Raw genomic sequence first — 16,314 nt, forward strand, 5'->3', positions numbered from 1 at the left:
TGGTTTGAATTGGAAGTGTTCCCACTGTTCTGTTTCGGGTACTTGTTCTCCATTGTGAAATCTGAGGTAAGGCCTGACTGGCAGAAGTGGTTCACTAGAGGGAGACCTTTGATATGGATGGCACTGAACAACCCTGAATACCATTGCCCAATCTTAGTCCTCTCTTGGTATCACAAGTACGGTTCTGGCATTATCCCTTTTAATTTCTTTTTGTCTCACAGCTACTGTCTGGATGGTTGATGGTTCTAGAAGTCTAAGTATTCAGTAACCAGTCACTACTAGGCTTAGCTCTTGGATTTGCAAGATGAGTAGCATAGGACAGTAGAGAAAATTTCAGACTTGGTCCTACCTGCTCCTTCCCACACCAGAGAAACAGCCCAGCATAGAGACCTTGGCATAGTTGCCTAACCCACCTATGTCTTGTTTATCTATACAATGGATCAATTAACAAAAGCAATTTCACAGGGATTCGTGAGGATTAGATGAGATATCAATGCATAAAATACTGTGTTGCATAATATAAAGATATTATAAATGAACTCTGAGTTCCTTTACACAGAGAAGCTCTTTTGTTCATTATCCCTAAAGCCAGATTGTGGATTACCTGAAACTGGTTCACACATCAAACCACACACACACACACACACACACACACACACACACACACACACACATGTTCCCACAATCGCTCATCTATTAGTTCACCAAGGCTTTTGTAAGAGACAAAAATAAAGATGAGTAGGTGGCTTTTTAGTTATTGCTGTGCCTGAGGTGGGGTCTTGCTCTGTGGCTTAGAATGGCCTCAGACTCTATCTACCTGCTCTACCTCCCAAGGGCTGGAATTCCAGGCTTGTACCACTGTGCCAGGATCATAAGTAATCTTAATCTTCCAGATTTCACAGATCTGTAATGTATCTGTTCTCATTCGCATTAGCTATTCTCTGGCATATATGAATTACAAACGTGCTGAAATAGTCTCCAATGTCCTCGAAAGACAGCCAATAGGAGAGGAAACACACCTAGTCACTTGGGATCCAAGGTGGTTGATAGAAGGGTTGCCATCTTTTATACATTGCCCCCAAGCCATTGATGTCTCCATGGATGACACTAGTATTGGGAACGAAGCTGGGATTGATTCTACAGCAAGGAAGGATTCTGGTCTGGGCAGGAGTAAGTGTCCATGCAGTGATAACTCTGCAAGACTGCCCCTGGGATACATCTCCCATGGCTAGGAAATGCATACATGGCTGCCCATGAGGAAACCCCCACTGTCTTCACTTTAGGTCACGAAATTCCTTTCGGCCTTAATGTCTGTGCCATTCTCAAATCAGAGTCCATAATGCTAGGGAACTCTGAGAACTCAAATTTCATATACAGCAGTAGGACAGAGATGGAGTAAACCATTTAAGAAATAAGAAAATTAGACAAAGAAAGTATTTTAAATGCCAGGCAGCAAGACTGGGATACATCTATTAAGAAATGTACTTGGCAGAAACTAAGAAGGCTCCTTGAGAGGGTGGTAGAGTAAGATGTAAGTCCCTTACCTGGTCTCTGACTGGACTCTCCGGAAAGAGGCCTCTTTACCAGCACTTTTTTGTGGCCAATTGCTCCACATTCTGGAAGGTTCTCCCTTGCCCTCTCCACTGCTGTGGAGGCTGAGGAAGATCCTCTTCTCCTTGTCTTTGGCAATGCATTCTTGGATCTGCAAGCAGAAGGTGGGAGCCAATGGATGTGTGCATATTTAGAGTCAGGTGTTCTGTGACTCTGGAAGGAAAAAGGAAACCACATGGTTAGTGCATAGTGTCTGTCAGTTTGTCCCAAGGGAAAGATGAGAGAGAGAGAGAGAGAGAGAGAGAGAGAGAGAGAGAGAGAGAGAGAGAGCTGAAGAAGTACAAGAAGGAATGAGAGATTTGTTTAGTGAATAAGATCCCAAACCTAAAATCCTGGAATGGCTTGAACTTCTTCATTCAATAGACACAGGTTGGATATCTATTGCCAGCAATGGGCTATTTGTGGAGGGTCTCCTAGATCACCCAGGAGAGAAGTGAAGAATAGTAATGAAAAGTCCTTAGATAGAAAGGAATGAAGAAAGTGAGGAAGGAGAGAAAGAGAGAGAAAGGGAGAGAGAAGAAAGAAAGAAAGAAAGAAAGAAAGAAAGAAAGAAAGAAAGAAAGAAAGAAAGAAAGAAAGAAAGAAAGAAAGAAAGAAAGAAAGAAAGAAAGAAAGAAGGAAGGAAGGAAGGAAGGAAGGAAGGAAGGAAGGAAGGAAGAAGGAAGGAAGGAAGGAGGAGGAAGGAAGGAAGGAAGGAAGGAAGAAGGAAGGAAGGAAGAAGGAAGGAAGGAAGGAAGGAAGGAAGGAAGGAAGGAAGGAAGGAAGGAAGGAAGGAAGAAAGAGGCCTTAGATCTCAAATTACAGACAAAATATAGGGCTTGGGTAAATCCATTTGAAGAAATATATAGCACTAGTCACTCTTGAAACAGTCTTACTCCCACCAAGTCTTGAGAAAGCATAAAACAAGGACTGGAGAGATGGTTCAGTGGTTATGAGCACTTGCTGATCTTGCAGAGGACTCAGATTCAATTCCCAGCACCCAGTGGTGACTCATAACCATCTGCAGTTCCAGTTCCACAGGATTCAGTGTCCTCTTCTTCCCTCTGTGGGCAATGCACACATGTGGAGCACAGTGTGCCTCTGGTTATCTAGATATGCCTAGGATTATGGATGAGAAGACATATGCTCTGTCCATCAAAACTCATAGATTACTTCCTTCTCCTTCCATGGGACATGTAGCTGCTGCCTCCCTCTTCCTGATCTCACAGAGAAGCAACTTCCAAAGAAGAGTTTTCTAATCCTTTGGGCACAGAGAACCAGAAAAGACTTGTCTTCTTACTTATGGCTCCTAATTCTTAAGTCTTCTCACTTTATTTATTTATTTATTTATTTATTCATTCATTCATTCATTCATTCATTCATCCATCCATTCATTCATCCATCCATTCATATATATATATATATATATGAGACGGAATCTCACTATGCAGTTCTGGCTGGCCTGTAACTTGCTATATAGACTAAGCTGTCTTTGAACTCTCAGAGGTCTTCCTGTCTCTGCCTCCCAAATGCTAGAATTAAAGGCATGGGCCCACACAGAGCATTATGCTACATTTTTATAAGCTAAACCTGTCATTTGGCATGTTACCTTGAACACTATATAAGCTTCCATGGAAAAACAGAAATCATTCAATAAGCTGTCAGTTATCCCTGAGGTGAATGAACTTTGGAATACAGAGGATGATCAGGCAAGCAGGGCTCACAGCCATGACCTCAGCTCGCACAGCACAGCTTGATTTAAGACACTATGCCAAATTGACAGCTATGAAGATCAGAGAGAGCTTGTTCAACACAGTGAGGGGGTCTGGAGAGGAGAGGAGAGGAGGAGAGGGGAGGGAGCAGAAGAGAAGAGGGAAGAGGAAGAAAAGAGAGGGTGGGGAGGAAGGAGAGGAAGAGGAGGAGAGAGGAGAGGAGGAAAGAAGGAGAAAGGGGGAAGACAGGGTGAAGAAGAAAGGAGAAGGTGAGGAGGGGAGGAGAGGGTGAGGAGAGCAGGAGAGGGAGAGGGAGAACATCCTGTTTTGCAACTTTGGGAAATTAAGAACAACAGTCCCATCTTTAAGGACCCATTAAGTGACAAGTGCTATGCTATGCCAAGCACAGACTTTCATTATCATTATCATTATTTTATCTAAGATTAAATATAATCTTAGCAATACTTGTGAAGTGTTCATTCTTATGTCACAGATGAGAAATTAATCCCAGAAAACTGTCCTCTCCCCTAGGCTGTGTGATCTGTGCCAAGGAGGTGACACGGCAAAGCCGAAAGGCAGCTCTTCTGAGAACCAAGGCACTCTCACCTCTTCTCAGAGCTGCTTCCTTGGTGACAGCATCTTAGGAGCCAAAGTGCTGAGGCCCTGACCCCCTGTGGGGGGCACCTTTCTCTTCAGCATGGTCTTGTTAGAGCCTAGAACAATCTATACTTGGTCTCCGTCTTCCAGGCTAACTCTTTCCTGCCCACATATGGATTCTCAAGGCTCACTATGGAACTTACCTTGTGGGGATAAACTACACAAAGATGATTAATATGTGCCACCATTAGTGCTGGTTATAGGTTCTTATAAAAAGTTCTGACAAGTGAAAGACTGCCCTCAAGAACAGCCTTTTACAATGAATCTCTAATTCTCTAAGGTCACAGGATGATACAGTCCCATGATTGATTGGCATCTAAAGTAACTGTGCACAAAAGAGAAGGGCCCAGAGAACTTTGAACCTTGCCCTTGTTACATGAAGAATAAAGAGAGGATAGGGATTTAGCCCAGCCCCACAAGATGACAGGTCTGATGTCTTTGCAGAATGTGCACAGTTCTGATACACACCTGTGGTGTGTCACCGATCGCAGTCATTAGATGCTGGTACTAAGCACAGATACCCACTATTCACCTCAGGACTGTTGATTTGAAACCTTCTATATCTACAAGACAGTCCGAACCACATGATCACACCGCATTGCTGTGTGGTATAATAGCAATGGTCCTTACTGAAGCAGTTAACACCTTCCCGATCCACCCTTTGCAGCTCATGGAAATGACTAGCAAAGAAGAGCCTGATGTTTTATGGTGTGTGTGTGTGTGTGTGTGTGTGTGTGTGTGTGTGTGTTTGACTATATTTTGGATTCATAAGTTCTTCAGTATGATTTATATAAACTTAATTGCAACTGGACTGGAGCTAGCAGCCAAAATCCCTGGTGTTTCAGCTCCACGCCTGAAAATTCCTTAGAGTCTTCCTTTCATTGTAGGGCTCTGGAAGGTCCACAGTCTGCCATTTAACTTAAAAGCCCTCACCATTTTCCTGCTCAGAATAAAAGTACTAACTAAACAAGTACTGGTGTATTGCTTAGGACTAGATAATATAGTTCTGTTTGAAAAGAGGGATTCAGTAGAAGCAATAGAGATCAAAGGCTCTCATAAAAGAAGATTACATCCAATGATGCCCAGAAAACAAAGCCATACCTCCTGTATATGCCATCCTAAATGAGGCACAGGGGTCATCCCTTCATTGAAGAGTCCACATGCTGGGTGTGAACTCTTTCAAAAGTGGTACACAGGGTGATGCATCTGCCCTCCACCCAACTTAGGTTCCTCTCCAAAGCCATAGTATTCCCAGAACTACAAACAAGTTAACGATGAAGGAAAATTACACCATAAAGTTTCAAAGATGCTCATACAAACTCAGTTACCAAAAGGCAGGAATTGCAGACATTTCACACAAACTCATACATGTGTTGTTCAGCTAAAAGAATTATCATTTGGAAATACTTGACAATAAAAATGTATTTATGATGATTAAGATTAGATTAAAGATCTGTCTCCAAGAGTCAAAATAAACCCTGGACATTTAATCAACCTTATCTATTTGAAATGCCAAAACAAAATGTTGAAGTCTGGCCCAACTTCCTAATTGTTTTCAGACCTGAAATGACAGTTATTGATGGGCCAGCCCTGCTATGTAGAAAATGGACGCTCGGGGACAGAATATGGCTACCTATGGGATTGAGTCCTTTCCCTGGACATAGTCACACAGTTCCAAGGATGTCTTTGAATATGCCCTTGCCTGATGCAAATGCAATATGATTTATTTGACTACCTGGAATTTTTGTGTGTTTTTGTTTTTGTTTTGGGGTTGTTTATTTTGTTTGCTTGTTTGTTTTGAGATGGGGTCTCATGCAGTCCAACTTGGCCTCAAACTGGCTAAGTAGAAAAAAGTGACCTTGAACCTTAGGGCTGAGATCACCAATGTGCATCAACATACCTGTTTTTATGCCATGCTGGGGGCGTCAAACGCAGGGTCTTATGTGTGGAAGGCAAACATCCTGCCAACTGAGCTCAACCAAGCAGCCTGCTACTATGAATCAAGGAGCATACAGTCTTCAGAGTATGCTGACAAGAGACCTTTCTTATATTGCTTTATGTTTAAAATCAAAGACTGACTTTGTTTACTCTTAACAGTTCCAGACATTTATCTCTATGGATGCTGTATGAAAATTCCATCTTATCAAAATAGGCTGGAACAAACACCATGACCAAAAAGCAAGTTGGGAGGGAAATGTGTTTATTTGGCTTACACATAGAGGAGTGCTGCTTACTGACTTACTCGTGATGGCTTGCTCAGCCTGCTTTCTTACAGCACCAGGACCACCAGCCAGGTGGGGCTACACACAGTAGGCTGGGACCCTTCCTCATCCATCACTAATTAAAAAAACACTCTACAGGCTTGCCTGCAGCCTGACCTTTTGGAGGCATTTTCACAATTGATGTTGCCTCCTCTCAAATGACTCTAGCTTCTGTCAAGTTGACATAAAACTGTCCAGCACAGAGACCTTCACACTTCATGTCCAGGGCAAAGCTCAAACTATGCACCCAACTGATATTAGGCATGGCTTCTTCAGATGTTCTCAGAATTAGGATCCAAATTGCATCAAATTTGTGAAATAAAGTGAAGACACCTTCACAGAAAATACTAGTATCTATGTAAACCAGCTTTTGAAATAAAATAAAAGGCGCACGTGCAAAGCAGGGCTTTATGACATTAATGAGGCACTTGGCATGTGGATTTCTGTTTCAGCTATTTGAGCAAGTCAAAGAAGTCTGTCCAAATGTGCATGAGAAGATCAGACCTATCTCTGCAGACCTCAACCAGCGTGACTTCGCCATCAGCAAGGAAGACATGCAAGAACTTCTGTCCTGCACCAACATTGTCTTCCACTGTGCGGCCACAGTGCGTTTTGATGCGCATCTGAGGTAAACTCCCCCATCCTCTTGTAGCTTCTCTCTCTCTCTCTCTCTCTCTCTCTCTCTCTCTCTCTCTCTCTCTCTCTCTCTCTCTCTCTGTGTGTGTGTGTGTGTGTGTGTGTGTGTGTGTCACTCTGCCTCTGTGTGTGTGTGTGTGTATGTAAGAATTCATGGAATCTGTAAAAATAAAAATCAAAAGAAAGGAAAGAAACCTCACAAAACATACTCAAATGAAAAGTTTTAAAAGAAACAAAGAATCTTCAGAGCGTCTCCACATCCCAGCATGCAGAGGTGACAGTCTACTGTGGCATGCATGCATGTTCACCTTTCTGCCTGCTTCTGCAGTTATGCAGACAAAACTTCAAAGAAAAGCTGTTCTGCTGGGAGATGACAGCAGACATGGTGCTGCACATTTTTCTTTATTTCATTGATGATTAGAAAGACAAACATGTTTAAATACTTATTGATAATTTCTTTTGTGAAATGCCTATTCATCTTGCTTTCTTATTTTGAACTGACTTTTTTGTGTGATTTCAAGGTTACCTGGAAGTGTCCACGTATTAACTTTATCTTTTATAGTGCTCAGCACAGTTCAGCTTACCTTTGTCTTTCTGCTCAGTTGTGTATATTTACAATTTCTTGAATTTCTGTTGTTAATTTTGTTTCTTACATTTAGATCTTCGATTCATTTGAAACATTTTTATTAGTTCATTCGTTTATTTATTATTTATTCATTTACTTTGAGATGGGGTCTCTCTACAGAGCCCTGGCTGTCCTGAAACTCACTACACAGACCAGACTGGCCTGGAATTTAGAGATCCTCCTGCCTCTGCCTCCTGACTGCTGGCACTGAAGGTGCGTGCTGCCACACCCAGCTCCTTTTAAATGCCGTTAACTATGAACATGGATAGCTAGAAAGATTCTACAGAAATAGTGAACTGCTTATGTAGACAGTAGCTGTCTTATTTTCTAACAGATGGTTAGTTCTCTAACAATGCTTATCAGGGGGTTTGTTTTTCAATCTATTTGAAACAAAATTCTTGTCCTAAATTACTAACTCTGTGTCTTCCATTGATCAAGCTTTCTCAGAAAATATCACATCATTTTAGGAGCTAATTTTGATAACAGCATCAGTATTCAAAGGAACCTTTTAAAACAGAAATACCTTAATTATCCTCATGTGTAATTTTCCCAAGATTCACATAAATTCATTTAGAAAAACTGAACATTTTAGAAACACCAATCCTTCTTCTTTTTTTTTTTTTTTTTTTTTTTTTTTTTTTGGTTTTTTCGAGACAGGGTTTCTCTGTATAGCTCTGGCTGTCCTGGAACTCACTCTGTAGACCAGGCTGGCCTCGAACTCAGAAATCCTCCTGCCTCTGCCTCCCAGAGTGCTGGGATTACAGGTGTGCACCACCACCGCCCGGCTCACTAATGATTTCTTTAAGTACAAATGCTCAGGCATGGGTGCTTTCAGGCCACTGTATTCTCTAGTTTTCATTAAGATATAGAATACAACTTTAATATTTTGTAATAATTTTAGTAGATGTCTTACTGAATGGATTATCTGCATTCTAATATTTTAGCTTGTTTTGTTTACTTTCCAAATATATCATTCTACAATATTACAGCAGTTTCTGTGACTGGGCTTTCAGTGCTTTGCATCCATTTACTAACTTGTTTTTGTCCAATCATGGGGTAGTTCCTCATAGTAACAACAGAGGCTAACTGGCCATGTCTAAAGGCATTTTTTTACCCTGAAAGGCAGTATTCCTAGCTGTTCCTAATTAGTTATGGCTTTGGATAAAACTTGAAATGTGTGATCTTTTGTCCTTTCATTAGTAAGTTTCTTTCCGTGGGAAATGGATATAAAATGTCATTTCATTTTGTTACAAAAAAAAAGGAAAGGAAGGAAAAAAGGAAGGAAGGAAGGAAGAAAGAAAGGAAGGAAGAAAGGAAGGAAGAAAGGAAGAAGGGAAAAAGGAAGAAAGTAAGAACAAAGAAAAGAAAAGAAAGAAAGAAAGAAAGAAAGAAAGAAAGAAAGAAAGAAAGAAAGAAAGAAAGAAAGAAGGAAGGAAGGAAGGAAGGAAGGAAGGAAGGAAAGAAGAAAGGAAGAAAGAAAGAAAGAAAGAAAGAAAGAAAGAAAGAAAGAAAGAAAGAAAGAAAGAAAGAAAGAAAGAAAGAAAGAAAGGGAAAAAGAAAAGAGCTGGAGAGGCGGCACAGGAGTTAATTTTATACTGACTGTTCTTGCAGGGGCCCTTAGTTTGGTTCCTCACACCCATTTCATATGACTCACAACTGCTTGTGACTCTAGTGTTAGGGTATCCAAAGCCTCTGGCCTCTTTGGGTACTTACATTCAGATGCACACATGTGCAAGTGCACATACTTAACAGTAATGTGTGTATGATGATACAGTTTTTCTCTTTATGAGTTAGCTTAGAGCAATAGGTTTCCTGATGCTGGATAAAGCATGTGTCCCTTGAGTGAATTCTGGCCATCTTACTGTTTATAATGAATTTATATAGCTTTCTACAGTATCAGCTACAGTTTAGGATTTTGCATCAATCTTCATGGCTGTCCTGGATCTTTACAACAACTAACAGGGTTATTTCAAATAACTACTCTTAGGTCCATCCATGTTATTCGTATTTCCCATCTTCTTGAGTTAGATTCTTCATTTGTTGGATTTTATTCTTTCAAGGGCCACTTATGGAAGCCAGTTAGTAAATTCAAAGGACAATGTTTTTCATCTGTTTAATGATTAGAATAATGTTACCTCTAGACACAGTATTTACAGTGCTTCAGTGACTAGGACTAAGGACCTCACATACCAGGAGCACATTACAATTTCCTATGTCACAGAACTATGGAGCCATGGACTATCCTTCTCCTCTTTGTCTCATGATGTGCCACCAAAATCTCAGCCATCTATCCATTACTGAAGTAGGTATAGTAATTGCACATACACCAGTTAAAAATCCTGATATATCAGCTACTGAGGTAAGTACAGTCACAGTGTGGTAGTCCAGTCACTGGAGAAGGTATACTCAGTGTGCTACACCACGTGTGCTGACTGTCTTTACTGCTTCCTTCTACTTCAACCTCTCCAGGGAAGCTGTACAACTGAACGTCACCGCTACCCAGCAGCTCCTGCTAATGGCCAGCCAGATGCCAAAGCTGGAAGCCTTCATCCACATCTCCACTGCCTTTTCTAACTGCAACCTGAGCCACATTGATGAGGTCATCTACCCATGCCCTGTGGAGCCAAGAAAGATCATTGATTCCATGGAGTAAGTCAGATCAGATGAGGGGCTGGGCCGTGGCACATGGTAAGGGGCTGGGCAGCGGCCCACAGCTTCCTCTTGGTGTCTCTGGGGTTGTTAATGAAGTTATGAGGTAGGATACTTTGAAAGCAAAGTGCTTTTACTTTACTTTTCTCTGCTAGTTCCTTTTTCCAGTAAGAGTTAAGCTGCTAAAGGGAAGGAAGATAGAAATTCTCTCTCTCTCTCTCTCTCTCTCTCTCTGTGTGTGTGTGTGTGTGTGTGTGTGTGTACTAGAAATTGATAGCCGGGCGGTGGTGGTGCACGCTTGTAATCCCAGCACTCTGGGAGGCAGAGGCAGGCAGGTTTCTGAGTTCAAGGCCAAACTGCAAACTGGTCTACAGAGTGAATTGTCTCAAAAAAAAAAAAAAAAAAAAAAAAAAAAAAAACCAAAAAACCAAAACCAAAAGAAAAGAAACGAAGAAATTGGTATATAGGAATTGGAGCGAGGGCTTTGTGTGTGCTAAGCCATCCTTCCACTGAGCTATATTCTCAGTCCTAAAACTCCCCAAAGAAAAATCTTAAGTATAGAGCTGCAGAAACACTGGGCTACAAATGTGTTCCTCACTTCTTAGCATCACTAGATCATAGAGTATAAATGATCAGGGGAGAATTTTTAGAGTTGGACTGATAGGGTCATGGCTGATAACTTGTTATTTGTGTGAATTGTTTTACTGTTATCTTTCTGAACCCCCAGGGCCCCATTTTGTTACTTTTCCTATTGCTCTGACAAAATAACCTGATAAAAGCAACCTATGGGGAAAGGACGTATTTGGGTTCAGAGTTCTAGGGCATAGTCCAGCACGACAGAGAAGCCATGACGGAAGGACCGGAAGAGAGCAGGCCACACTGAGTCCACAGTTAGGAAACAAGGAACAGGAGTCTCCTTGCTCATCTTGTCTTCTGTTTTTGTTTGGTTTGGTTTGGTTGCCTGGGAACCAAGCCCAGGGGCCGGTCCCTCCCACCTAAGAATGGGTCTTCCCACCTTAAGCAACACAGTCAGCACAGCCCCTCAGATACAGGCCCAGAGGCTAACTACTAGCACATTACAGTTGTGAAGATAAACAAATTTATGTAAGTCAGTTGCTATGGTGCTAGGAGATGACAGGTTTGGTGAAGAGTCTAATTCTTCCAACATCCAGCAGGGGATGGTCTGTGGTTAGATTCTGCTGGGACAGACTTTCCTACCTTAGCTGAAGTGGTCTCTAATCTGTTTTCTCTTGTGGCCGATAAACAAACAAACAAACAAACAAAACCCACTTTCTTCATAGGACATGGTTCTAGTCTCAGAAGTTTATTTCTGTTTTCTTCTTATTTTGCTCTAACAACTTTGTGTCTTTTAAACTCTACATTTTTTGTTTTCTGGTTTGTTTGTTTGTTTGTTTGTTTTTTGTTTGTTTTTTGTTTTTTTGAGACAGGGTTTCTCTGTATAGCCCTGGCTGTCCTGGAACTCACTCTGTAGACCAAGCTGGCCTCGAACTCAGAAATCCACCTGCCTCTGCCTCCCAAGTGCTGGGATTACAGTCATGCGCCACCACACCCGGGGAAACTCTACATTTAAAAAATGACACAAAATGATGGTTACATGGTAAATCATATAATCGCATGCAATATTGTAATTGTATTTAAAATACACTCCTTTCTGAAAAGCTTCAGCTAAATTGGGAGCTCATTCCCTTAATTTCTGTCTCTCCTGCTCTAAGATCTGATGTTTTTGCCTATCACTTAAAAATCTTCAAATGAGGGTCATTTAGAGGATCTGGTACAAGGGAACATTTTAGGTTAATGGCTCCTCGGGAGAGCTGAAGAAAAGGCACGCGTGGTTTGATACCCAGGTTCTCTGTACATCTGTAGAAAGCCCTAGAGCATGTTCAATATGGAATTTGCATTTGTCACTAAGCTTTCATCTTATAGTGCTACCTCTTCCTTAATGGTAGTACCGGGAAAGGGGCCCATCTGCTTGATTCAAGACCCAGAACTGAATTCCAAGGGCCTCATCCACTGTCCTCCCCAAGCCTATGAGAGTTCACCAGAGACACGGAAATAACACACAGCTCACTCCAGTGAAGGGCTCCCTGGGCCACCTTTTCCTTCCAAATTATAATCAGACACTAGAATACTCCAAGGCTAAAAGGAAACATCAACTTCCCTCCCAGAGAAGGGATTCTCCGGATGTCGTCAGTATGTCCAGGGCCCAGAAAAAGTCCATAGTTTACAGTCAGTTATGGCCGAAAGGGAGAGAGATGGGGTGGAGGAGAAAGAAAACAAACTGATGAGCATTAAGCTCAGAAATTCCTTCCTCCCTGGAAATCATTTAAATACACTTTGAAACTAATGCCCCCAGACTGCTTTCTGTGATTTTGTTCTCAGCAGTCATCCACCACTGTAGACTATATTCCATGATGTTGCTTCCTTCTCTGTAAAAGCATCCCATTCTACCATTCTTTCTTTGATATATTTCCCCACGACTTCAGAAGGTTGATGAGAAGGCTCCATCCGTTCTCTTGAATGTCTATCAATCCATCCCTGCTTCCCTAAAGCTTACATGATATAGAAACTGACCCCTCCTGAGGATCACATGTGGCACCCTCTATGAAGGAAACAAGATCCCAGGGACAGAAAGATGCTGAGACACATGAATGAGGCAATGGAATCTCTGCTCTCTGGGCTACTGTCTAGAATCACACACATATCAAACGCGCAAGCATGAAGACACGACAAACAGCCTGACTAGAGAAGATAAAGAAGATCATCATGGACTTCCTACCACTCTCTCCCAGAGAGCTTTCCTCCAAATACTTGTAGATCAGTCTTCGGAAGATAAATCAGGAGAAACACATTCCCCATTTCACACGACTGAGTCTAGACAATGAAGCTATTCATTCCATAATATTAAAGAAGGACGGCGTAAGTTTGAAGAGCCTCGGCTGTGTTAACTGCTTCAGACGTACACCTACTGCTACAATTCTTTTGCAGCTTTAGGCTTCTTTTGAAGCAACTTAAGTAGACTTTTAAATTTAGGGGCTCATAGGAATGAAGCTAAGCCAAATTTGGGAGCTGGAGAGTTATGTGTTCAAAACATGTCCTTGGACATAGTGTGGGACATTCTGTTGATTCATGTTGATTCTGCTGATTCATGTTGACTTGTGCAGTATCTTTTTTTTTTCTGTGCTAATTGATGGCTTTGAAGAACTAATGGGAAAGAGAATAGCAGAGAGCTGTAACTGAGCACAAGAAAGGACCTCAGGCAGTGGTGTATGGGCATTTGTCATACTGCCCTTCCCTCCGGATCCAGAGAGGGACAAGATGGGACAAAAAATGATCAGTGGGATAGTAAAAGAAAGGTTACTTTAAATTCTCTGTGCTTGCTTTATTAAAACATAATACCACCACTGGCCTGAGCATGGGGAATGAACGTGCAAAGCTCTGGGTTCAATTCCTAACTCTGAGAACAAGATAGAGACAGAAGAGCAAGAGAGATACTTTATCATCTGCCAAGAATTAATCAGTTTTCATACATGTTAGCCCATATAGGAAGGTACATTGGGAATTCTGAGATACTAAACAAACATCCTATCATTTTGGAGTCTTGGAGATTGAAAGAGTGGTTGACATAAGCTCCCCAGGATTCAACAAGGGTCAGCCAATTCTGTCCATTGCTTGGGTACAAATATCTGCATCTGACTCTTTCGGCTGCTTGATGGGTCTTCTGGAGTGAGGTGATGCTAGGTCCCTTTTTGTGAGCCTTCCATAGCCTCAGTAATAGTGTCAAGCCTTGGGCCCTACAAACTTACATGAACATATTCAGGAAGCCTTAAAATTTTAGATTATATCAACAATTTAACCAAATACCCCTGCTACCTAAAAGAAGTACTACATATTTAAATGGCAACTATGTTCTCTTAGAGGAGTGTCATAAAGATGGGATTATTACAATGGCTCTGGCATATTTTTAATTAGGCAGATGCTTGGATAATACATATCACCCCTAAGTGGCACTGATCAGTGTTTAGTAATTGTGCTGTTGGTGTTTCTGCAGAGCTCTGGGCTCACTCCAGTTAACGCAAGAATCATTGGAAGCCCTCAACAGTCATCAATTTGTTAGCTTAGGTTCTAAACAGATCTTCAGACTATGTCAGGGTATTGCTAAGTCTGCCAAATGTAGCTTGCTTTGTTTGTGGTGACACTGAAAATTTAAAAGTTAAGAACTAGAGGTTTAAAGCTGGTACAAGATGACTTTCCTGGACTATCCTGAATGAAAGAAGCAACTTGGAGGAGGAGAAGACCCCGGGGCACAGGAACAGCTTGCTCTTAGACATGGGCTTGGCCGTCATACACCTTTCAGTGGACACACTGATGAGACTTAGTATAGAAGCAAAGGTAAGGGTTACATGTGATGCAGCAAACTGCATATCCATGGGAATAATCAAGTATCTGGGTGGGAGGAAGCAGGCTTTTCACTAAGGTATATGGAGATGTGATTTGAATACACACTCTTGTCCTTGTGGCCCTGAGATGGTTCTGCCTTCCAAAGTTCAAGCCAGAGGTGGAAGATTTGTTTGACTGGCTGTTTGTTTTCTCCTTCTCCTGTTGTACAGTGGATGTTACTAGGAATTATTTTGTCTGCCTTCAGGTGGTTAGACGACTCTATCATTGAAGAGATCACTCCCAAGCTGATCGGGGACCGGCCCAATACCTACACCTACACCAAAGCCTTGGGGGAGATAGTGGTGCAGCAAGAGAGCGGGAACCTGAATGTGGCCATTGTCAGGCCGTCCATAGTGGGAGCTACCTGGCAGGAGCCTTTCCCGGTGAGCCCAGCACTTTCCCTGGTTTGCATCAAGCCAGGGGCCTTGAATCAACTTCTGATTGTCCTCCTCCTCCTTCCTTACACCCTCCTCCTCCTCCTTCCTTACACCCTCCTCCTCATCCTCCCTTACACCCTCCTCCTCATCCTCCCTTATACCCTCCTCCTCATCCTCCCTTATACCCTCCTCCTCATCCTCCCTTACACCCTCCTCCTCATCCTCTCCCTTAGACCCTCCTCCTCATTTTCCCTTACACCCTCCTCCTCATCCTCCCTTACACCCTCCTCCTCATCCTCCCTTACACCCTCCTCCTCCTCCTTCCTTACACCCTCCTCCTCATCCTCCCTTACACCCTCCTTCTCATCCTCCCTTATACCCTCCTCCTCATCCTCCCTTACACCCTCCTCCTCATCCTCCCTTACACCCTCCTCATCATCCTCTCCCTTAGACCCTCCCCCTCATCCTCCCTTACACCCTCCCCCTCATCCTCCCTTACACCCTCCTCCTCATCCTCCCTTACACCCTCCTCCTCATCCTCCCTTACACCCTCCCCCTCATCCTCCCTTACACCCTCCTCCTCATCCTCTCCCTTACACCCTCCTCCTCATCCGCCCTTACACCCTCCCCCTCATCCTCCCTTACACCCTCCCCTCATCCTCCCTTACACCCTCCCCCTCATCCTCCCTTACACCCTCCCCCTCATCCTCCCTTACACCCTCCTCCTCATCTTCCCTTACACCCTCCTCCTTATCCTCCCTTACACCCTCCTCCTCATCTTCCCTTACACCCTCCTCCTCATCTTCCCTTACACCCTCCTCCTCCTCCTTACACCCTCCTCCTCATCCTCCCTTACACCCCCCTCATCCTCCCTTACACCCTCCTCTTCATTTTCCCTTACACCCTCCCCCTCATGACTCCCTTACACCCTCCTCCTCATCCTCCCTTACACTCTCCTCCTCATTTTCCCTTACACCCTCCCCCTCATCCTCCCTTATACCCTCCCCCTCGTCCTCCCTTACACCCTCCTCCTCATCCTCCCTTACACCCTCCCCCTCATCCTCCCTTACACCCTCCCCCTCATCCTCCCTTACACCCTCCTCCTCATCCTCCCTTACACCCTCCCCCTCATCCTCCCTTACACCCTCCTCCTCATCCTCCCTTACATCCTCCTCATCCTCCCTTACACCCTCCTCCTCATCTTCCCTTACACCCTCCTCCTCATCCTCCCTTACACCCTCCTCCTCATCTTCCCTTACACCCTCCTCCTCATCCTCCCTTACACCCTCCTCCTCATCCTCCCTTACACCCTCCTCCTCTTCCTCTTCCCTTATATTCTCCTCCTTTTG

At 43.1% G+C, this 16,314-nt stretch overlaps 1 protein-coding gene across 6 annotated transcripts in view; it reads left to right on the top strand.

The window, feature by feature from the left end:
* Window positions 1-16,314, top strand: part of Far2 (fatty acyl-CoA reductase 2) — a 102,958-nt gene that overhangs the window by 76,964 nt on the left and 9,680 nt on the right. For all 6 annotated transcript variants that reach the window (XM_052175324.1, XM_052175323.1, XM_052175322.1 and 3 more), the window contains 3 exons: window positions 6,673-6,848; window positions 9,951-10,130; window positions 14,794-14,971. In XM_052175324.1, the coding sequence (XP_052031284.1) occupies window positions 6,673-6,848; window positions 9,951-10,130; window positions 14,794-14,971 (534 nt within the window). The remainder of the gene's footprint in view (window positions 1-6,672; window positions 6,849-9,950; window positions 10,131-14,793; window positions 14,972-16,314) is intronic.

This window comes from Apodemus sylvaticus, chromosome 2 (assembly GCF_947179515.1).
Source record: "Apodemus sylvaticus chromosome 2, mApoSyl1.1, whole genome shotgun sequence".
Lineage (NCBI taxonomy): Eukaryota > Metazoa > Chordata > Mammalia > Rodentia > Muridae > Apodemus > Apodemus sylvaticus.